Genomic DNA, 23,331 nt, shown 5'->3' on the forward strand with positions numbered 1-23,331 from the left:
ATCTCTCACCTCTGTATCACCGCCTGCATCTTCGAGTCCTGCCGTCCTTTAAGGCCCTGGCTTGAGTGCCACCTCTTCCATAAAGCCTCCCTGATCCAGCTAATCCCCGCCTCCCCGCGCCCGCCTGGAGCACCTTCCCACACCCCTCAGCTCGCTGTCACCGCGGCTCATTTCATCCTCCAGACCTTGAGGGCAGAGCCACGTACTGTCATCTGCCTCCCTGGCAGGCACGGCGCGCCCCCACCGCCCTGGGAGCAAGCGTTTGCTGAGAACGTCCAGCGTGTGTAAAGCACTCATAACCTTTTTAATCTCCCACCTACCTCGTTTCTCCTTCTCTTCCCAGGGTAATTTGCCAGTTAGATCCAGCAGCCTCTTCCGTGGGTTCATGCATTCCTGCACACACACTTGTACGCACACGCGTGCACACACACACACACCCCTTACCACACCCTTTGCTGAAGGCCGGGTCCCTCAATTATTTGCTGGAAGGAGCAGGGTTAGGTCAGTCCCCTTAGGGGGAAGAGTAGAACAGGTAGAGAGGATCCCAAATGCAGAGAATGCCTTGTGCTCGCCCCATGTCTGTAATGATCTGCCGTTTCTTTTCCTAAGTGTCAAAAAGCATACAGAACTCCCCTCACAGGGTTGGTTGGACACTGCTTTGGGGTTTCTGGACCCAAGACTGGGGGAGGGGTGGAGGAACAGAGAGACTAAAGTTAGAGCCACTCATGATCATGTGCTTCTCTGTGCCTCAGTTTCCTCATGGTAAACAGAAATGACATCTCAGAGGGGATGTTGAAGAGTCCGTCACACCATCCCCGCCCCTGATCTCTGGGGTCAGGACGAAAGGCAGATGCTGTTCTCCGCATCCCTTCTCCACACCATTGACCCCTCACCCAGGACACTTGGGAAGAGGCTCCGGTGCCACGACAGCTCTCCCTGGGGCCTGATGGCCTGACTGTGGCTGGTCAGGTCTTTTTCTGCCTCCACGTGGCCTTTTTTCCGGTTGCTCAGCTAGAGCTCAGTGCGATCTCCCTGTTTCATTGAAATAGCAGGACCTCAGCCACCTCGTTTGGAGCTGAGCAGAGGCCAGGGGCAGGAAGGCTTGCGGTGGCCTAGGTCACACCGTAGGTGGTGCGCAGCCAGAGTGGGAGCCTGGTCCAGGGACCCTCACTCCAGGGGTCCTCTATGCTGATATCTCCATGCAACACCAGGTAGTGGTGGGTAACCGAGGGGAAGTGAGGCTGAGACAGTCCACATGGCTCAGAGCCGGAGAGCAGAGATCGAGCCCCACCAGTTCAGATCTGCAGTGTGCTCTTCTTGCTGTGTCCCAGCCATGAGCCGCCCCAAGTTCACATAGGCTACCACTTCCTGAGGCAGCTTATGCTGATGCTCAGGCCTGGAGAAGCTTTTTGTAGCTCAGTGTGTCTCCTCCTGGACCCAGAGCTGTCCCTTGGCACCAAGAGAGCACGTCCACTCCTCCTTCCATGTGACAGCCCCCTGGCTATTTGGAGGCAGGGATCCTGTGTCATTCACTCCCGTGTGTCATCTGAACCTATTTTTAATACCAGCTGGTTCTGTCTCTTCACGTAGCAACAGCTCTGTGTTTTCTCCAGGCTGCAGAATTAGAGCCCCTCTTCTCCAGAACTGATTCTCTTCTGTGGTCTGTGCATAAAACCAAGAGGCCTCTTCCGGTCCCCTCTCCCTCTTTTGACCCTGCTTCTCTCTGTCTTGGCCTTTCTGTCTGAGTGATGATACTCTGTCCGCTCCCTCGTCAACATCTTCAGCTCATCTGTCCTGCTTGGGTTAACAAATCCTCTAGGAAACTCGGCCCAGAGGGACGGAGCTTTTTGCACAGATTGCTGAAACCCCTGTCTCGACACCCGCGCAAGCGTCCCTCCTTCTCTGGACACAGGCGTCCTACAGAGACCTTCGTTTCTCACAGAGGCAGCACAGGGATGCCTTCACTCCTCTAAGTGACCTCTCTTCCCATCTGCATGCACCCAGCCTGTATGCCACACATCCTGTGGTGTCCCGCGTGTGTGGTGTCCCGCGTGCTTGGCCACGGGACCTGTGTTGAGTTTCACTTGCGAAAGGCCTTATCCTTGGTGGTTTTGCGTGTGGGCTCTGTGCTGCTACACGCCCGAGGCCTGAGTATTGGGGTGGGGCGAGGAGGGAGGGGATCGCCAAACAAAGTTGCATTTTGCAGGCTTGTAAACCAGGAGGGGCTGGCCAAGCAGGTAGGAGTCCTGCGGTTCACTGAGCATTTGGTTTTATTCAGTTCGCTGGTGATTTCTGTTTATTTATTTCTATTTTTATTTATGTTTAAGATTTATTTATGAGAGAGAGAGAACACATGCATGAGCAGAAGGGGCAGAGGGAGAGGGAGAGAAAATTCCAAGCAGACTCTGTACTGATTGTGGAGCCCAGTGTGGGACTCGATCTCAGAACCCTGCGATCATGACCTGAGCTGAAACCAAGAGTCAGATGCTTAACCCGCTGTGCCACCCAGGCACCCCGGGGATCACTTTAAAAGATTGAAAATGAGTACAAAGGCCAGGGCTGGGGGGATCCCATGCTAATTTGTGAGTGAGGATAGCTGAGGTTCCCTGGGTGGGGGTTGGAAGAGAACACCTTACAGGGACCATCCCCCAGACCCACACTCGTGGAAGGAAGTATGAGCACTTGTCCCCTAGCACAAGATGCTCTGAGATGCGAGATGGGAGGTCCTGGGAGCTTGTCTCCTGGTTCCTCTGGACTGACCCTGCTGTTCTTGGAACCCCAGGGGACTTACTGCTACAGAGCGAGGAAAGGGCCCGGCATCATGTCTGGGACTTGCCATGTGCATTTGTCCTCTACTGGTGTTGGGTGGGTTAGTGGAGGGTGCATTGAGATGCTCGGCACTAGCCAAGGGAAGGGGGGTCACTGCTGAAAAGCAGATGTGCTAGTGAGGACCGCCTTTCATTGGAGGGCATGTGGGAGACCAGCCAGCTGGGGCTGCAGTGCAGGGCAGGCTGAGGCTCTGCGGTGAGCCCTGGACCCGGCTGGCTTTGTAACCACCGTGGGATCGTAAAGAAGGCCTACTCTTGAGGGAGAGGGTTGTGGGATCAGTCCTCCTTGGAACGCTCCCAGGCCATGAACAAAAATACCATACTTTGCAGGGGACCTCGAGGAGCTTCAGGCAGTTGTCTGTAGGCACCTTGAGCTTGGCATGTTGAATCTGACCCCCGAGTCTTAGAGGAGGCAGCTGGCTGCAGTGGGCCCCGCCACCCAGTGCAAGGCCTGTTTTCTATTTAGAAAAGAATTTAAAGTTATTTATTTATTTATTTTTAATGCATGAGTTACCAAACTGCATGCCTGATTTGATTCTGTTTTTTTTAGTCCATGTACATATGTGTATTTAGATAAATGTGGGTGAGGAGGGCCTGGGCCGGTGGAGCTCAGATGTCAAGGCTATTACCTGCAGAGGTGTCTGGGTGGTTTTTAATCTTTGATCTCTTACGTGTTCTTTAGTGAGCAGAAAAGAGTTAAAATTCGGAGTCTTCCAGAAAGAGGACTGTCCTCCTGTTCATGCACTAGCTATTCTTTCCCGTCTAACCCTGCCATTGGATGCATGGGAAAACTGAGGCTCCCAGCAAGGACCTGAGCCCATAGAGAGGTCTCTGGCTTCAGAATCCAGAGCTCTTTACTTCCCTGCCCTAGTGGGAGGTTCCATCCCTGGACCCCCCACAGCCCTGACAGCTGTAGGCCATGGTGAACGTCAGGGGCTTTTGGTCTGGATTTTGTGTTTTTAGAGAAAACTCACATGAGACGCTTTGCTGAGTGCCTTAATGGAGCTCTAACTCAAAGCTAGAAACCGCAGGGAGAGGCCGATTTCTAGCAATCCTTAAAGGCCTGGCTCTAGATGGCCAGGTTTGAGCAGGTCTTTGAATAATAAAAGTCATAATCATTTATTGAACACCTGCTGTATGCCCTCCCATCTCAGAGAGGGGTATAAAACAGCCCCTGCTCTCAGGTGTGGGGGTGGGAGGAGGGGTCTGGAGGACTGGGTTCTGTGAACCACAGGTAGTACTTAACCCTTTCGTTGCCTTGTAAATCTTTTGCTGCTTTTCATTTGCTTCTTTGTACTTTTTTGCCCCTTTGAAAGTTTTCCATTATGAGCACATATTTCTTTCATAATCGAAGAATAGCAGTATCTGTCATAATTCAAGTTCATTATTTTGCTTATGTTTGCTGCTGGATGAGGCTTTGAATGATAAAAGTTGTCTCCTCAGCTTCCTGCTACCTTAATCACTGCTAATACGGCTTTCCTTTCATTGGAGGCTAGCAGAAATCTGTCCTCCCCACAGATGTCAGAGAATTGTACCATCCACGGTTACCCTAGCCCTGCATTCAAAGGACCATGGACCCTGCACCCACCCACCCACAGTTCCTAGAACCATGAACTTACTTCTAATTTTGTAGGAAAAGGAACTCTCAAAGGGAGGGAGACTTGTAAGTCATGTTCCTGGGTTCAAATTTTCATTTAAAAGTGTGGGGTATTTTTCTTTCTTTCTTTCTTTCTTTCTTTCTTTCTTTCTTTCTTCCTTCCTTCCTTCCTTCCTTCCTTCCTTCCTTCCTTCCTTCCTTCCTTCCTTCCTTTCTTTCTTTTTTAAATTCTAAGATATCTTTATGTGATATCCTTAAAATATAAAGAGCTCTTATATATCACTAAGGAAGAAGTCAAATATACCGATAACAAGGAACATGGACATCTTTCCATAAAAGTAGATCTTGAAGTGGCCAGCAGAGACCATTTCAAAAGGTAGTGACCCAAAAAATAGGTCCAAATACAAGAGAGGCACCATTTGGTAACTGTCAGAGTAGCAAACACCATACTTGGTTAAATAATGTTACCTCTGTATAATACTAGATTCGTTAAAAACTCATGTTTTCTTCGGCCGTGTAATGAGAAGGGACGTGCTCTTGACATTATTTAAGAAAACACGATCGCTAATTTTCTTTTTCCTTTGCTGCGTTCTGTAAAAAGGAAGCGTATATGAAATGATAAACGCTAATTTAAAGAATCAAGTTGGTAAGACTTTCCGGATCTTTCTGTGAAAACAGAGCACGGATCTGGGTTGAAGGCTGGAGAGGAGTAGATCCAGACAGGGAGGACAAACGAGAGAGGGCTGTGTTGAGCCCACTCTCCTCACGAAGACGTTTGTGTCTCTGTCAGACGGGGTGCTCGTGTCCACCTAAGAGGCTGGCTGGGGGTTCAGGGAGAGAGAAGGCAGGCGAGTGGCAGGGAGTACCCAGCCTGTTTCTAGCATCAGGCCCAGTGGCTCCTGCCAGGCATGCCACCCGGGGCCTCCCCAGTCAGGAGCTCCATCTTTCCTGTCCTCATCCCCCAGACAAGTTGGTGCCACATTTGTTGAATAAAACATTTAGTCAGTTTTAGCAAGACAAGGTTTTGCTTTTCCCCCTGTCGCCTACTCCTACCTTCCCGGTAATTACTGTCACTGCCCCCGCACCTGCTTGAATGCGGGACTTGCACAAAGGTGTGAGTCATTGGAGAAAGACCGTGTCCTGGGAGGGCACCTCAGTTTGAAGAAAGAAGGCATTTCTCCTCCAGATCTGTATTCACGTATATGCGTACATGCATTAGGGGTGTGTGTGTGTACACGTATACACGTATATGAACTTTTTTCTTTCGGTAGGAGGGTGACCTCTATGAATGATCTGATGTTTGGAGGGACAGGTGGGTGAGAATGAGCCAGAAAACTTCCACTGAAGAGTTGGAGGAGAAGGTCATGTCCACGGTGAAACCCCGACCATGACAATGGAACAGTAGAGACGCAGGACAGGATTTAAAAGCACAGAAAGAGACCCAAGTCTTTGTCAGGATTTTGCCTCTGGATTTCAAATGAGTGGGACAAAATCATACTGAGGCCACTGCCTGAGAAGTAAAATCTATATTCTGTACCAAAACAACTTCCTGAAGGATTAAAGAGTTAAATGGAAAACCGGTCTCTGACAAAACTTGAGGAAAACGTGGGTGCCTTTTTACCTCCCTATGATTTTTCTTTAAAACTTTGCTGCCCCTGCTTCCAGGGAATAATTGTTGGCTGTAAATCCTGAGAAGGTGCATTTCCACAGACCCACCAACCAGAGATTATAAAATAGTGCAGCTAATGGATAGCCTGGCATAGTCCCCCAGGTGGCCCTTGCCCAGATAGTAGTGGGGTGAGCAGGGCGGGGGCGGGCAGACAGAGGCAGTTTGCCCCTCATCCTCCTGAGTGGGGCTCTCACCTGAGAATGTGGAAAGACCTCGTTCGTGGTGTTTGGGGATGCTGGTCACACATGACAGGATGGTTAGCGAGCGAGAGTTGCCTGTCGGTAGACAGAAGCATTTGAGAGGTTGGGCTGGCTTGGCCGGTCCATCTCCACTCCAGTCTCTTTAGCTGAGTCTGCTAAGACACCCAGTGCCTGCCCATAGCGAGCCCTCCTTGCTTTCAGATTACCGAGCTTTCCTGGTGCACAAATATAGGCCATTCTGTCCCATGATCCTCCACAATCCCAACGAGCAGGCAGGACAACGGCAACCCCCAGTTTGTACAGGAAACCATCTGGAAAGCCACTCGGCTTGCCCACGGCCCTCTGTTGCTGGTACGGGTAATGGCCCTGGAGCCCAGATGCAGGGGTCCCTGGGGTAGGGGGTATCTGTTCATCTTGCCACGGCCAATGGGATTCACACATTACCTCATTTCCTTCAGTCACAGTTGGAAGTTAGGACTTCTGGTTCCTCTTTCCTGGCTGAGGAAAGGGAAGAAGTGAATTCTGCTGCATTTGTAAGAGAAAAAGCGGCCTCCTTCCTGTTCCTGACCCCAGGGGGCTCACTCTTGTCCCAAAACCCTGGGGGGCTTACTCTTGTCCCAGAGAACAGGTCAGAGCCCTGGGAGGAAATTGGTGATTGAGAATTGGTGAATTCTCAGATTCTCAGTGGGGGGTATGTGTGAGGTTGGTGACATGGAAGTGGAGTAAGGGGGTCCTGCAGGAGGAGTGGGGGGTGTGTGTGCAGGGTGGCAGTGGGGTGGGGGCGTGTGTGTGTGTGACTTGCCCCATCAGCCTCACCCTGCCTGTGTGCGTGCAGGCCCAGGTTCAGACACGCTGACCACATGGCAGGTGGGACACAGATTGCCTGGAAGGAAGCCAGGCTGGGGAGAACCACGTCTGTTCACTCCCGGGAGGCATTTGCTGAGGCAGATGTACTAGGTAAATGCTGGAATAGCAGCATTTAAGAAGAAAAGTGCTTCCACTCCCCGTGCTGCACGGCCCATCTCATCTCTTGTGGCCCCCCGAGACTCTGATGGGCCCAAAAGAGCCCTGCCCTCCTCAGGCTCTCCAAGGACGTTTCCCAGCGGGTCTCCCTGTTCATTCATTAAGCTGTGGGTAGTGATTGACATGCTCACCCATACAGCATGCAGCCTCTTGGAGGGGACGCAAATGTTTATAAAACCTCCTTCCCCCCACTGCCCTGCAGGGACCCCATAAAGCAGCTGAGTGTGTAAGGCAGGGTGTCCATACACTGGCAACAGCTGCTGGGCACTGTGTTCTGTGGTGCGTGTGCAAAGCAGTAGATGATGTTCTCCCATTTTAGAGATGAGAAAACAGAGGCTCAAAGAGTTCATCATTTGCCCAGTGAGAGACACACCTGGGAGGATGATGTTCGAGGAGGGTCTTCGAAGGATGTGGGCAGATCGGCAGACTGGGAGAATGGGGGCAGGGAGGGGGAGGGGTTGCAGCCCTACGTCTCTCAGGGTAGATCCCACCTCTCACTCTCCCACTTCTTGTCTCCACAGAGTGCAGCAGCCGCCCCGAGCCCTGTGCTTGGCAACATTCCCCCCAACGATGGGATGCCAGGAGGCCCCATCCCGCCAGGTTTCTTTCAGGTACGTGCTGGGCCCCCTCGGTCCCCTGCTCCTTAGGCTCCAGGCCAGGTCCAGGTGGGCAGGAGGGAGGGAGAGAGAAGTAAGTAGCAGCTCAGTTTGCCATGGTCTAAATACAGTTGCTTTGTGCTGGTTCCAACCCCTCCCATCCCTTTCTCCACCCCTTCCAAAACCTGAAGAGGGGAGAAAAGAGATGGGAGTAGCTGCCCTTCCTACACCCTCCCGCCGCCCCCCCCCCCCCCCCCCCCGCCCCTTGCACATGCTGTGTCACTTCTGCTAGAGTGGGTTTTCTTCACACCATCTTCGAAGGCACAGCACAGCACAGCCCATCGTCGGGGAGGCAGTGGGGAGCTGTCTTTTATAACAAAAGGCTGTTTTTTTGTTTTTTTTTTTTTAATAGCAAGTAAACTGTTCTTTGTTTCTGTTGTGTTGCTGCTGTCATCGTCATTGTTTACTTTGCCTGTCCAAACTACAAACCTTAGGCGTAATCTAAAAAAAACACAAAAAACCCACCATCCTGGCAGGTCTCAGAATCCTTTCCCTCTGGTTAACCACTTCATTTTTTCCGAGTGCAATCGCAGTCGGCATTCCGTGAGCATCTGTGCCCGTACTCCGCCCGCCAAAGACAGGGGCACATCCCACGTGGAGTGGGAGTCTGGTCTCTTCCCAAAGACCCCTTGTCAGCCTCTGGGGGCTTCATCTCCTATCAGGGTTGGGGGTGGCTGCCGGGCCTCTCTGTGCCTGCTCCTCCCCCTATTTCCATGGTCCCCTGGCACAAGGGATAGGGGTTTTTTCGATTTTAAGCAGGCTGAGACCGGGGCTGCCATCTCAGAAAGGAGTTAGCGTGCAGGGCTAGAGGAGCTTCTCTGAGTGTAACATTTCATTCATTCAGACCTGTCTGTGGCAGGGTTTGAGAACCTGCCTATGTTCCCCACCCCTTTGAAAGGCTAACACTTCCAGATAAGACTATGGAAAGAGCTGTCATATAGAAAAGAGTGCCGAGATTTCTCTGTGAAGCCCAAGAATTCAAAACTGGGAGCACCGAGACAAAGTCCAAGGAGAATTTTGCTTGGTTTGAGCCAGAATTCCACACCTCTTGCTTCCAGCGGTGAGACGCAGGCTGCGGGAGGCGGGGCTCCCTGTTACTAAGACATCTAAGCTAAGGGGGGAGAAACCCCTCTTAGGGATGTTCAGGGGATTTTCTCCCCCTGGGTGGAAGATGGCCTAGGTGACACTTCTCCCTTGTAAGATTTCACATTTGAGTTGATCTTGACTCTCAGGAGAGAAGGGTTTGGACATGCTGCTGACTGTCCAAGGAGTGAATCCGTGAAATTTAGGTGTTCCCCAAAACCAGAAAGAGCAGGTTGTCCACCATCATGATGGTGGTGAAGGGAGTCATAGGGATGGCGGTTGAGGGCTTTGGGTGGCCACACATACATCCGTATACATTCCCAGCATGTCACCCGAACTGGAGCTTTATCCTGGGGTGGAAAGGGGTACAGCCTCAGAAATGGGGTGCGTAGGCTCTAGGTTAGACCAGACCAGGCATTGCCTGGGGCTTGGCTTGACGTAAGCAGGAAGAGGGGCTAGACTTGGAAGAGAATGGAACATTCATAACGGACCCAAGAAAGAAAGGAGGCAGAGACAGGCTTCTGTCCTTTCCCCAGAGGGTAAGCCCAGGGGCTGCTGTCTGAGATGGGCCTCCATGCCGAGGGACAGCCATCTTCCTGGCCACTGCAGGTGGGTGTCCTGTACCTGGTTGGTCTTTCCCCCAGGTGTTACCTGCTTCGGCCTTCTTTCCCAGGCTCACACATCCTCCCACATGAGGCCACGGGTACACCCTGGACACAGTGCCGTTGTGGCTTTCCTGCCTGGTGGACAGAACCCCGGGTACCAGTCTCCACCTGCGTGCCTGTTGAGGCTGCTTGCTGGCAGCTGAGTGCCCAGTGCAGGCTGCTGTGGCGGGAAGAGGTGGACAGTAGCCAGCTGCATTTGTTAAATAGGCTGTTGACTTCTATTTTGGCCTGAGTCTGGGGCTAGGCAAGGTCTGCCTGATAATGTGGGCAGCTCATAACTTCCTGCTTTGGTAGAATTGTCCATGGTTAAGGCCTAATTCCAGACATACTTCTCGGGCCCTCCCCTGTGACGTTCAGGGGTGTGTGGTCAGAAAGCCCAGACCGAATCCTGTCCTTATTTGGCCACTTCCAGCCACCATCAAACAGAGGTAACTTTTGGATCCTCTTGAGTGGAGGTCTTTTCTGAACCCCAGTCAGGATGAACCCACCAAGAGTTGGGGCGGGGGTGGAGGGTGGACATGGAGCCAGGGACCTGTGTGCCCCAGACTCTCTACTTCCTGGGTGACTTTGTCTGACTTTGTCCCCGCCATACCCTCCTCAGATAAGGACATTGTTTTCTAGTCAGTCAGGTGAATACGAAGGCAGAGGAGGTGCTTCCTGGCTGTGATCCTGACCCCCTCGGGCTGGGTCAGTGCTGAGGGGAAAGGGTATCTCTCTGGAAGGAGGTAGTGACTGCCCATTTCCGGAGTAGGCCAGCTCACGACCAGAATATCAGCTATCGATGCGGCCCCTGCCTCGGCTCTCCCGCCGCTGCTTTGCTATTCGAAGGGAAATAGAGATGCTATCGGGTTTAATCGGCTGCCAACAATTGCACTTCTTCCCCTGCTTGGCCGCAGTCTGCGCGGGCAGCTCTGCGGCTGAGGGGGTCTTTGCACCAGGATAGCCGGCCTGGGTTGGCTGACTCAGCTGCGACCAGATCCTGTCCCCCGGTGGCCAATCCAGTTTTCACATCAGGACTTCACCCCCAGTTGGTGCCAAATTTTGAAGCCAGTGGGGCCTCCCAGGTGGGTTGGTGGGTAGACAGCAGCTGTCTACCCATCCCCACAACTCCAGCCCCACAGAAAGGAACACAGGAGACTTACTTCCTTAGACTGCCAGGCTGCGAGGCTACTCCTGGGGTCGGAAGGTATGGCCATCCAAGCCTTAGGTTCCATCCGTTGGCTTTTTCTTACTTAGTGTTGAGGGGTCCTGTGGCATGAGATATGTCTGATAGCAAGTTGAGGGCTGGTGGAGAGATGGTTCAGGGCCTGGCCGGACCATACTTCACAGTATTGGGGAGTATTTTGGGGTTCTTGGGGTTATGGTAGAATTTAGCCAGGATGTTCTACTTCTGTGCATTCCTTGTAAAAATACACCTTCATCTTGGCATCCCCAGCATCTGGCACGCACAAAGGACCCGGGGAGTGTTTGAACTGAGTTTATTCGTGCTGTTCACGTTACCAGTAGAGCCCCGTCAGCCTCAAAACTCTAGATCCTCATTCTCTCCAGGCTTGGAGGGTCCAGGGGCGGCATTGTGGAGTGGGGAAGGATACAGAAGATGAGAGCCTGAGGACACCTGTTCTAGTCCCCTGCTTATCCATACACTTGCTGAGTGACCTTGGGCAAGTTGCTCGCTGTCTCTGGACCCCAGTTTCCTCGCTAGTAGATGAAGCAGGGTGGACCAGATGGTCTCTGAGGGCCTTTCCAACTTGGATTTTCTGCTTGGGATCCAGATGGGTTTTACATAATCAAGCAGTGGCATTTTTTTTTCCATGCAGCTTAAGTCAGTTGGGCTGTACATCTGGCAGACTCTGCTTAGTTTTGGCCAGGCCTGCTGGTCTGAGTGGGCCCCCTCCCAGCTCCTTGGCCCTAAGGTAGTTCTAAGGGAGGTGCCCTTCAGTGAGGATTTCTAGGTCTAGAGCTGGGGAATGGCAGGAGGGCAGGGGTCACGAAGAAGGGAGCACTGAGTACAGACTGTTTTTGTTCTTGTTTTGTTTCAAATTCCAGTGATTGTTTTCAGTTATGTCGTGTTTTTAGACGTGCAACTTACTTTCATTTTGATCACCACACTTCTGCAGAGGGGAGGCATGGCTGACTGGGGGAGAGAGACTGGGAGAGGACTGACCTGCTCAGTGAGCAGCTACGGGCCATAATCGGGGTCTCAGCCCAGGCTTGCTGGCTCGGGACCTCAGTGTTCTAACTCAGTGGTCAGATGCATGTCTGGTTGTCTAGAGAGAGAATAGAGAACAAGAGAAAAGGAGGGAAATGATGGAGGGAGAAAGAGAAAACTCTAGCCATCGTCTCTAAAAAGCAGGCAGTGTTTCTGCTCTGATGCCGGCCCTGATTGGTTGGTGGTGGCTGCTGGACCATTGTTGGGAGTGATTCTGGAGCCGTGTATGGGCTCAGCGGATATTGGTGGGCGTTGTCTGCCGTGAACATGCAGATGTAGATTGGTAGTATGTGACCTCTGAATTTGCCATCCCTGATCGAGGGCAGACTTCGTACAGATGCAGAATGGATTGTATAGATGCAGAATGGAGGCCCAGAGGCAGATGGGACTGTGGTTTGTGATAGCGATCAGCCCCCTCTGTGAGGGCATGGGGCTTGACTCTTGGCCAGAGCTGATCAGTCCTGGTCTGTCCCCAGGAGCACCAAGCCTAGCAGAGAGGTTTGATGGGTAACATGCCCTGGAGCAAGAAATGAAGGGGCCTGCCTGCCAAGGGGCTTCCTGGAGGCCACATTCTGGGGTGGGGTCCCAGTGAGGGGTAGGATAGGTAGTTGCTCTGTAGGAGACATGGCTGGAGAGTTTGCTGGCAGCTTTTGCTGGACCTTGTGGAGAACTGTGGGCTCCGTCCAGAGGTAATGGAAGCCACTGGAGCACCCTGGTCTGGATAACGCCTGGGCCAGGTCTGTGTTCCTGAACAGTGCACTCTGCACTGGCTCTGTCTGCTCTTCGGAGGCGGGAACCTAGGGGCAGACCACACTGAAGTTGGAGACTGGTGTTGCTGAGATCCAGTCAAAGGATTAAAGAGCAGGTCTTCTCTGGAAGAGACAGTCTTGGGGGAACCCAGGCTCCCATTGCCAGAAGCTCATCATGTTCTGCTGTGAACATCCCTAGATAGTTTCTGTTGTAGTGGGACACAATAGGGGTTGACATGTCCCATCCCCCGACCTCCCCATTCCAGTGAGTTCTCATTCTGGCCAGCCGAGCCCACCCACCTCTGAGGTCTGCCTCCAGAGAACCCTCCCCACCAGTTAAGGAGGAGTGGGGAGAAGAAGCATAGTCCAGAAACCTAAGAAATTATCCAAAAATGAGAGGGAGAGCTAGACGCATGACCTTGGACCTTGCCTGTTGAGATTATAGGGAGCACACGCCTCATTTTTTGCAGAAGTAGCCGAGGTTTCTGTGGGAGAGGAGCAGCCTCAGGAAGTCTCTGATGACTGACTTGGAGTGTCTGAAGTTCGTCCACATAGAAGATACTCAGACCAGGGGCGCCTGGCTGCCTCAGTCAGAAGAACGTGCAACTCTTGATCTCAGGGTTGTGAATTTAAAACCCACGTTGGGTGTTGTAGAGATTACTTAAAGAAAGAAAGAAATCTTTTAAAAAAAAAAAAAAGATACTCAAACCTGACTCCTCAGCCCTTCGATCTCAGATACTTCAGAGAAAAGAAGAGGGAGGCCAGTTTGAGTCTTTGGATGTAAGACCGTTCTACCACCTGCCTACATAAAGTAGTGAGCTCCCTGGCACTCAGTGGTAACCAAGTAGAGACTCTGCCCAGTAGAGAGCCCTGGGGACTGAGCGCCTTGGGGTGGGATAGTGTGTTTCCAGGGAGGATCAAAGCCCAGTAAATAAGGGTTTGGCGGTGGTGGCCGCTTAGGCAGTTCCCAAGAGCTGGGTCGAGTGCTGTCCATTTCCTGCCTTCCTCTCTGGCGGCAAGCAGGCAGCAGCACAGTGAGTTGGCATTCCTCTTGCCAGAAAGCTGCAGCGGCAGGAAAGACCTCTCTGCTGACTAGAGCCAGGGTGGGACGAGGAGAGGCTTGGGAAGAAGCAGACCACCTTGTTTGTGTGGTTTTCAAAGTCTGCAGCAAAGGGAGGACTTGGTGGTGGGGGATGGGGGGCATGGGTCCGTATCTGATGGATGGTCAGTCTGAGGCCAGGACCTAAACCACGTGAGGCCCAGCAGACTTGCCGGTCATCGTGTAGCCTGTTGGCCAGACATGGTCTCTAAGGCCACAGTGACCTAATCACGCAGCCTCAGTGAGCACCTCAGAAAAATGAGGCAGCCCTGTACCCACCCTCAAGGGGCTCACAGTCTGGTGGAGGAGGCAGGGAATGATTACACCAATAGTCCGGTACCACAGGGGGCAGGCGAAGGAGCATCTGGCCTAACCTGGGGTCCATCTGGGAAACTTCCCTGAGGGGCTAACCTAGAGGAGTGAGGTCTGAGCAGGAGGCAGTGGATGGCAGGAGGCCTGGAGAGATACTTAAGCTTAAAGACAGGGGAGCCTTGGAAGGTTCCTAAGAAAGGAAGTGACCGGGTTCCAGGAAGACCCAGTAGCCTGGAGGGGCTGGACTTGTGGCAGGCTGCCATTGTGTAAGTGTGGATTCCAGGCTGTGGTCCCGGGGGCGGGGAGTGGCCCGGCCCTGGGCAGCAGTGGTGCCTCAGTGCAGTGGCCTGTGCCTCCATGCCCTGAAATCACAGCGTCTTGCTGGATGTGGGAGTGGGGAGAAAGCAGAGCTGGGAGGGTGTGCCCAGGGTTCTGACTTGCACTGGACTGCGGGGTACTGAGAGGCTGTCACATGCCTCCTACCCTGTCAGACCCTTCACTTTCGAAGGGAGGGGGCCTGGCGTGTGGTCCTGTGGCTGCCCCCTTGCCCCTTGAGGCTCCCAGCCCATGCTCTCAGGTCCTAAAGTAGATCTGTCTGACCTCCTGTTGTAGTTGGTAGAACACTCTAGATTAGGAAAGGTATCCCCGTGTGTGATTCCATTTGACCCTGGGAGGTAGGCCTGAGAGCTAACAGCATTTCCACTCAGGATGAAGAAACTGAGGCTCCCATAGGCCGGAGTTGCTCAGGGAAGATGGGTGTGGACCAGGTGGTAGGCTCTAGAGCTTCTCGATGAATGCCCTGTCTTGGGTGAGGAGGAGCAAGTCCCCTCCCTTTCTGGGCCCCACGCTCTGGTCCCTGACCCTTGCCCTGGCTCCATCACTGAGGGTAGGATGGGTTCCGATTGATGTGCTGTGCCGGTCTGTGGGGGAGGAGGACAGAGATGCCGTGGGGGGTCGGGTTGGTCGGGGAGTGTGCCAGTACCTTCAGGGGGCAGAAACACCCCTCCTCCTCGCCCCTCACCCTGCTGTCTGCCTCCAGACTGACAGAAGGCAGGGTCACCCCTGCTGAGAAGGATTAGACAGGAGGCGGGGCACCCCAACTGCTGGGCGCTGGGCTGCCTCCACCCCAGCCCCACCTGTTCCAAGCCAACGGAGTGCCCCCAGTCCCGCAGCAGCAACCCCCCCCCCCCCCCACACACACACGCAACAAGCCAGCAGTGGCTTTAAGCCCAAAGACTCCTGCCCTTGGTCTTGGATATCCTGGTTTGAGTCTAGCCCTGTTGCCAGACTGTTGGGTGTCCTTGCAGGGCCATCCTCCCCTCTCTGGGCCTTAGGTGCCTCAGAGGACCCTGGCTGCTGGGAAACCCTGTCACCTGAGCTGTCCCCTGGCCCCGCCATGGACCCACACACAGCTTTTCCCCCCCGGCCCCCCCCATAGCCCCCCAACAATTGCCTGGCCTGTGTGGAAAGGCCAGGGCAGGAGAGAAGGTGGGGGGAGGCTTTTCTTCTTGCCAACACCACCTCCACAAAGGTCAGGCTGTGCTCCCGCCCCACCCGGCAGCCAGCCTGGTGCCTAGCATCTGCCCAGCGGCAGAGGACCGCGCCGGGGCTCCTAGCAACCGCGGACAAAAGGTTACTCCTGACGTGCCAGGCTCCGGCCCCCTCGCCCTCCCTTTGGAGAGGAAAACAAAGTTGTGGCCTTGACTGGCGCGTGTGCCTGTGTGCACGCGTGCGGGCGTGTTTGTGTCTGTCTGCACACTCGGGCCACCTCTCCGCCCCGCCGACAAACGTGAACTCCGCGTGTCGCGCCGTAACTCTCGCTGATGAAATGGAAAGTTGGACATAAATCAGTGTCTGCCGCCCTGTTAGCTACGCACCAGCAGCCAGTGCCTGGGAGGTTTGCTCAGTAACAAAGCACCGGGCCTCTCCGCGGGCCTCGGCTGCCCCCTAACGCGGAGCTGGCCCCGCAGCGGGGAGCCCAGCACCAGGGAGCCCAGCCACTGGTGGCCTTCGCCTCCCCGCTGAGGACCTCCCCCACCACAGGTCTCTGCTCCCTTTGCGGTGAAAGGAAAGGGAGTGCTTTCCAGAAGGACCCTGGGACCTGGGAGGCTCGCACTAGTTCTTACTGCTGCTCCTAAAACCCCTGGAGACCCCAGGGTATCCCTTCTCTCCTCCTGAGCTGTGAGCTGATTTGGGTCTGACTTTCAGGGATCCCGTCGTCAAAGATTGGTGTCAGCAACCCCTTCACCCCTCGGGTTTTAAAAGCTTGGGCCGATTTATCCTTTTCCCCTTTAGTGCTGGTTTTTTTACTTTGGATTTCTCTTAGATTAGATTCCCCCCCTGCGTCTGGGAACTGCTCTGCCGTGTTGTCCTGTCCCCTGTCCCAGCGCCATGACTGGGTTTGTCCCCGCCCTCCCCCTGCCACCCCCGCCATGATCCTCCTGCCTTTCCAGAGGGTGGAGGAGCCCCCGGTGTTTTTGTTTTGTTTCTTCATAGTTGGCGGAGGGGGTAGACCCTTCTGTGTTCCTGCTTCCACCTTCTGTGCAGATCATGCTGAGGGTTTTTTTTTCCCTTTAAAAAAAAAAGGTCACATTCCTCAGCCCTTGTAGCAGAAGAGGTTGGAGGAAGAGAATTCCAGTGGAATCCTATAATAACATGCCTTGGCATTATGTGGCTCAGGCTAGACCCCCCTGAATAAGATCACACCACGCTGAAGGAAACTGCCCTTTGGGGAGTCTGGGCTGGGCCAAGGGGCCGGGCCAGGGTCAGAGGGCTTTCTCACATCTCACCAGGTGCTAATTGTGAGGTGCTGTTCTGAGAGCTGGGATGGAGCAGCCCATCCACAGGGCTGGTTTCGGGCTCCTGTCCTGCTTTTGCCTAAGTGAACTCCTCAGCCCGCTCAGCCCGCCTTTCCCCGGAACCTCTCCCTCCCCCAGATAAGGTCTTGGAATAAATGAAGGCCCTGGGCCAGACCCACTGGTTGCCCAGCAAGCCCCTGTCTCTTGCTAATACCCAAATGGGGGTGGTTACACTTGGTAAGAGTATGGCTGGGGGACCACAGCTTTTATGCAGTGTTCTCTCCAGGCTGGGTGCTGGGCTTCCTGACTGGGGGCCAACACATCAGCTCTGCACGCAGTGCAGGGATGGGGCATCAGAGGGCAGCAGCCCTGGGAGAGGCCTCCTATGGACACCTTGGAAGAGGGCAGCGCAAGGTGTGGTGGCTGTGACCGCGAGCTTAGGAGGAGGATCCCTGACCTCCCCCCCCCCCCCCCAGTGCCACTTCCTGACCATGTGTTCTGGGGAGGTTACCTGACCTCACTGGGCACTGGTGTCCTCAGCTATGCTGAGAGCACTCATTCATTAAATCACAGTGCCTCCTTGGCGGGGCTCTGGTAAGGACGGACTCTGCATAGAAACATGGAGCCGTGCTCAGTGCTGGTTTACTACTGCCGTGGAAACACACCCGTGGGCTTTAGGATCCACATTGATGAGCACCTGGGCCCCTGGAAGCTCATCTGCCATATTCCTCTCCCTCTCCCTCCCCCCTCCCCTCAAGGCCTTCCATCCTTCTGGGAGGCCCTGGGCTGGCATGTGAGTTGCCTTGAGAAAGTCTGCTAACCCATCTGGGTGCCATTGCTTCACCAGACAGCTGGGGTGAAGGTAGCCCCAGACTCCCGGGCGCCTCTGAGGAGCCAGGAAACGAGGCCCATGAAGCCCTGCCTGGTGCCCGGCGTGGCTAAACACTCAGGTGTCTGTCTTGGGGACGCATATAGGTCTGTCCTGGGGCTGTTCTTTTCTCAGAGCTAGGGGCCATGGCGGAGCTAGGTCCCGCAGCTTGTCCAAGGGCACGGGCCACTGTGGGTGCTCTTCATCCAAGAAGGGGCTATTCCTAGAGGCTTAGCACAGCTTTGGTGGCAGTGGCACGTGGGAGAGGTTCTGGGTGTTTCCGATGGGTATTAGACTTTCAGTTACACCGATGTGTTTGGGACCTAGCAAGCACAGGCCCCTTTAATGTGTTACCTCACTTAATCCTGCCCTACGTGGCTTAACTCCTTGCTCCCCGGTCCACCAAGGGGGAGTTCAGGGGAGGTAGAGGCAGGGAAGCAGGTTGTATGGCCGGGAGCTTCTCATTCTCTTCCTGCCGGGCTCATTAATATGAACTCTTTTTTGCGAGTTCATGTTGACTCTCCCGCCCAGGCATTTGGGTCTTTGCTGGGCATCCTGAGTTCTGTTACCAGCTGGCCTCACCTGGGTGTCATTTGAGTGTCCACTCCCCACCTGTGAAGCAGGAACAACTTCTCCCTACTTCACCAGCTAGGACTTTGGAAATGCAGTCGGAACGAAAGGCAAATCAGAAATCTGCACCAGCCCTTCTTCCCAGGGACTTGCGTTCAGCCATCTGTTCCTTCAGTACACATTTGAGTGACAGCTCTCTGCCCAGCCCTGCGGGCCTCCCACAGTCGGGAGGCCAAACGGAACTGGTATACAGGGCCCTGTTCATAGTCCATGGGGCTGACCCCAGCTCTTCCTATTGATGATGTCCTTGTGTTAAAGACACAGAGTCTGGGCTCTTGGTAAGATACTCACAGGTCTTTGTGATCTAAGCCCTGCTACCCTCACGCCATTACTGGACCAGCTGTTGATCCCCACGATGGGCCAGGGCTGCTGCTCTAAAACCCAGCCTCTGTACCTCCAGCATGACTGCGTGGCCTCTTCTGTAGACAGCAGCATTCTCCCCTGCCTTTCTAGAAGGCTCTTCAGTCTCAGGTCAGTGTTATTCAGGAGACTTGGGCAACGTCTTGCCCTATCCTTGCCCCAAGAAACACATGCCCCGACAGTGAGTCTGATGAAGAGCCTCGTCCTCGGATCAGTCCCGAGAAACTTACTCAAGAGCGTGGAGAAGTGCAGTCAATTCTGGGGCCGCGGCTCTACCGTTCTGGGCCTTAACCTGCCTGTTTGTGACATGCAACCCCATTAGGGGGCAGGCACGGGAAGGGCAGTGGCAAGCAGGGGAGACCCGGCTCCTGTCCCCTGGGACATCAGAGGCTTTTGGGGCAGAAGAAAGAAGTGTCCATGTCAGGGGCCAGACAACTCCAGAAGAGTTGACTGAAGCGCGCTCAGCATCAGGCTGGCTGCTGGAGGGCCGTGCCTCCAGCCCGAGGCACGGCAGGCCAGGAGGCAGCACCCTGGGATTAGGGTCCTGGGAGAGCCTAGTCAAAGAAGCAGGTGCTCCCGAAGGATTCCTTAAGGTGGGGGAGATCTGATCCACCTCCTCTGCTGAGGGTCAGTTCTCAGACTGGACTGAGTACTTGACTCTCAGTATCTTCGTCCTCCAGCTCTCTGGGAGGAGGTGAGTAAGAATGACAGGGGTGGGAGGCGGTGCTCCTGGCCATGAATCTGGGGCACTTCCAACAGCTCCCCCACTCCTCCCTGCACACACTCACTTAGCTGTCCCTTGTGCTTCTGTTGAGGTTTGCCCAGTTGCATAACCCACTGCCCGGTGACTCTGGGCGGGCTTCCTAAACCCCTTTATTCCCAGAGTTCTGGTTCTTTCCCTTGCCCCATCCTGTTGCTTCTGCTTAGCTGAGGAAGGAGGATGAGCTCTTGGACCATTCCCCATGCTGTTCTGTCTTTGGGGAAGAGGAGGCATGAGACCATCCAGGGAGCTACAAAGCACAGGGAGAACCGTGGCCGACTTTCCTGTTGCCAGCTCAGCTGTCTTCCGCTCAGTGGACGAAAGGGGATGGATTCTGGCATTCTGGACATGGGGCTTCCAAAGCCCTGTGCCATCCCTTCCAAATTGGATATGATGAGATCCTTACTTTGTGGATCGTCTTTCGGGGTACGAAGGGGTAGCAGGGTGAAGGCTGTGTGCGTGCATGTGCTGGAGAACTTAAAGTAGAGCAGGAATTCTCTGGGTGGATGAGGCAGTGCTTTTTAATATGCACCTCGCTTTCCCTGTGCCGCTGTGATTAACAGCAGAGCTTGAGCGCTGGTGAGAGTGAAATCGAGGCTGGCGGGCAGGAGCAAGACGTATCTTTGCAGCTTTATCCATTTGCAGAGCAAAAGGCAATCTTTTGATTTGGAGTCGGGGTGGGGGTTGGTTCTCTTGGCAAGGTTAGGTGTTCCTAGGGATCAGCATGCTTCTGGATCCTGGGTCTGTCTCTACCCCTCCGGCTTACCCACAGAGTTGGTCTCTATCGCAGTGAGTCTATGTCAGGGAGAGAGAGGTTTGCTCTCTGGATCCTGGCCAGAAACCCACATGGCTAGGACTGGGTGTTGGAGACCTTTCCCCAACATGAAAGAAGGCTAGCTGTTCGGGGCCAGAGTGTGGCTTAGTGGGAGAGTTAGCTCCCGAGACAGCCATGAACTCAGTTTTCCTGTGGCTACAAGTCTTGATTTCTAACTTGAGAGGCGCCATAGAAACATCTTTGGAAAGGAAAGGAATGGATGTGTAATTCCCAAGACCTAGATCTGATTGGTGCTCTCATGCAGGAGCTCCTAAGGGTTAAGGGCCCTGCTTCTCATCCTGGAGGGCCCAGCCCCAAGGTCTCCATCTTGTGCCCACGGCCCTCCAGCACTATGGCCACACTGCCCCTACAGCTTAGAGGCCAGTCTCTCAGCCCAGAAGCCCCTTCTCTTTCTTCTCTGCCAGAGGACACCTGTTCCTCCTTCCAGGCCCTGCCTCAGTGTGCTAATTATCTCACTGCTGCCTTCCTGCTCTCTAGGGCGCCTAGTTCTGTGCCTGTTGGGCTGCTGCCGTGGTAATAGACCTGGGACACTGGTCCACAGTACTGCTTGTTCACGTGTGTCTGGTGTTTAGGGCACCCTCAGCCCAGGGTGCTGGGACCCAGTGGTTGGATACACTCCCAGATGGACTGGGTCCCGTGTGTGCTTTTGTCCCATGTCCCTGAAAAGGATGCCTGGTTATACAGACACAGGCACATACAAAGAATCTCCAGTAGGGGAGCCCCAGAAGTTTAGTAGCTGGAGGCATGGTCATCTCTCTTCTGCCCCCCACCTCATTCCAACCGTAGCCCTTCAAGGTAGAGGGCCTTCCCAAGATGACCCTAGAGAAATTCACCGCAAAGGAGAGGGTCACACAGTGTGAATCTGCTGAAAAAACTAAGGGCTGGAATCGAGTCCCCAGAATGTTCTATGTTGGCATTCGAGGGATGAGCTCGTTCCCCAGCACTGTTGTGAGAAGGAGGCTGGGAAGGTACTCCGGGGCCAGCCAGCTGGATGTGAATGCTGGCTGTCATGTTACAAGGATGAAAGGTCATTTGTGCAAGACCAGTGGTTAAGAAAACTGGGGCTCTGTGACTGGCTGCAGTGGCATCATGGCAGGAGAACCACAGCTCGGGTTTGCTGACCCCTGGTCCAGCTTTCATTCTGTTCATCCGCAGTGGGAAAAATCATGGCTCTGATAAATAATACTGTAATGTCATTGGACTTCAGTTTCCTTATTCTCCATGGGGTTAATTTTTGCTTCATTTGTCTTATTGGGGAGATCTGAGGCTAACAGTCAGAAAGTAGATATGGTACTGTTTTATTTTACCTTGAGGATTTTTTTTTTTTTTTAAGATTTTATTTATTTAGCAGAGAGAGATCACAAGTAGGCAGAGAGGAAGGGAAGCAGACTCCCTGCCAAGCAGAGAGCCTGATGTGGGACTCGATCCCAGGACCCTGAGATCATGACCCGAGCCGAAGGCAGAGGCCTACCCCACTGAGCCACCCAGGTGCCCTACCTTGAGGATTTTAAAAGACCCCAGTTTTTCCCCCTTTTCCACCTTGAAACCCATTCCCTATCCCAAGGGTCAGTGTATACTTTTTTGTCTTTCTTGTGAAGGACCAGATAGTAGATCTCTGAGGCTTTGTGGGCCATCTGGTCTCTGTCACAGCACTGACATTGACAGACAGCTGTTGTGTGACAGCAGCTGTGGACCGGGCACAGATGCGTGTGGCTGTGTTCTGATAAAACTTTATTTGCAAAAGCAGGCAGCAGGCTGTATTTGGCCATGAGCCAGTTTGCCAGCTTCTCCTCTGGCTCAGCATGGTAGCCGTGCTCTTGGGGTCCCTGCCCTGCAGCTGACCCCAGCCTCCGTTCTGGGTCTGCAGCATGGTGCAAGCCACCAAGCCTGGCCCTGGGACTGGTGAGATGGAGCTCAGTCTTCCTGTCTGTGCGAGGGCTGGGGGAAGAGGCGGGGGCGGGGGGGCAGTACGTGCCGGAACTCTGCATTAGGTCTTGGACGCTGCCACTACTTTCATTTGCCACGCTTCCTCCCTTTGTTTTGAAAACCAACGCCTGCTGATTCTGCGTCTCTGTGGGGCAAGCGGGCCTCATGTCTGCTGAGAACGTTCGCTGAGCACCTCCTGTGAGTGTCTTGGCACCAGATTCACAAGTATGCAGACCTCTTGCCCTTGCCGTCCACCCAGCCCCATCCCAGCTCCTTGGAGAGGTGCAGTGAGAAGCGGAGGTCAGCTGGGGACTTTGCTTAGACAGAAATCAGAGTCTTCTGCTGATCTTTGCCCAGAGGGGACCTTGGTGGCCTTATCAATTGCTGATGGTATGCAGAGGTGACCCCAAGGGGGAGACGTCGTGTACTGTCCTCCCTCTAACCGGCCATCTCCCCACCATCCCAGGAAAAGGGTCTGCCACCACTTCACTTCTCTCTGGCAAAACCCATCCTCCTGGTCTGGTGCCCCCAGAGGGTTTTTTGATTCCTGTGGGCTATGTCCTAGGCAGCCCACTGCCCCTGACGTGGAGCTCTTGGGGTGGGGGTGGGGGTGTGTGGTCATGCCGTCAGGTGTGGCCCAGCTCAGCCCCCTGAGGACCGGCTGGGTGTGTCCTGGACTCACACTAGGTGGACACACAGATAGCTCAGGCTCCCTCTGCCCTCGAGTTGGTCATCTCAGCTCCAGTTCTGGCCTGTACCTCCCACATACACACACACAGAGAAGCTTCTATGGAGAGGGGATGGACAGAGGCAGGAGAGGAAAGCAACGGTGCGAGCCACCTCCTCTGCTGAGGTGCATGTTAAAGGGGAGGGGCGGCTAAAGCTCTCCCTCCCTCACCTAGCCACGTGGTCAAGTTCACGCTCCAGGGACGAGGTGGACTGCACCAGCGGACGTGGTGGGGGGGAGTCAGTGGCACTCGGGCACTCCTTGGCCCCGTCTCCCCAGAATGGGCTTAGGCCATTTTCTATCAGCATTTGTGTCCAAGGAGCAAATTGGATTATCT

General features: G+C 54.1%; 1 protein-coding gene across 6 annotated transcripts in view; it reads left to right on the forward strand.

Moving 5' to 3' along the window:
• Positions 1-23,331, forward strand: part of SSBP3 (single stranded DNA binding protein 3) — a 161,195-nt gene that overhangs the window by 106,490 nt on the left and 31,374 nt on the right. For all 6 annotated transcript variants that reach the window (XM_032303680.1, XM_032303684.1, XM_032303682.1 and 3 more), the window contains one exon: positions 7,839-7,928. In XM_032303680.1, coding sequence (XP_032159571.1) covers positions 7,839-7,928 — 90 coding nt within the window. The remainder of the gene's footprint in view (positions 1-7,838; positions 7,929-23,331) is intronic.

This window comes from Mustela erminea, chromosome 10, assembly GCF_009829155.1.
Source record: "Mustela erminea isolate mMusErm1 chromosome 10, mMusErm1.Pri, whole genome shotgun sequence".
Classification (NCBI taxonomy): domain Eukaryota; kingdom Metazoa; phylum Chordata; class Mammalia; order Carnivora; family Mustelidae; genus Mustela; species Mustela erminea.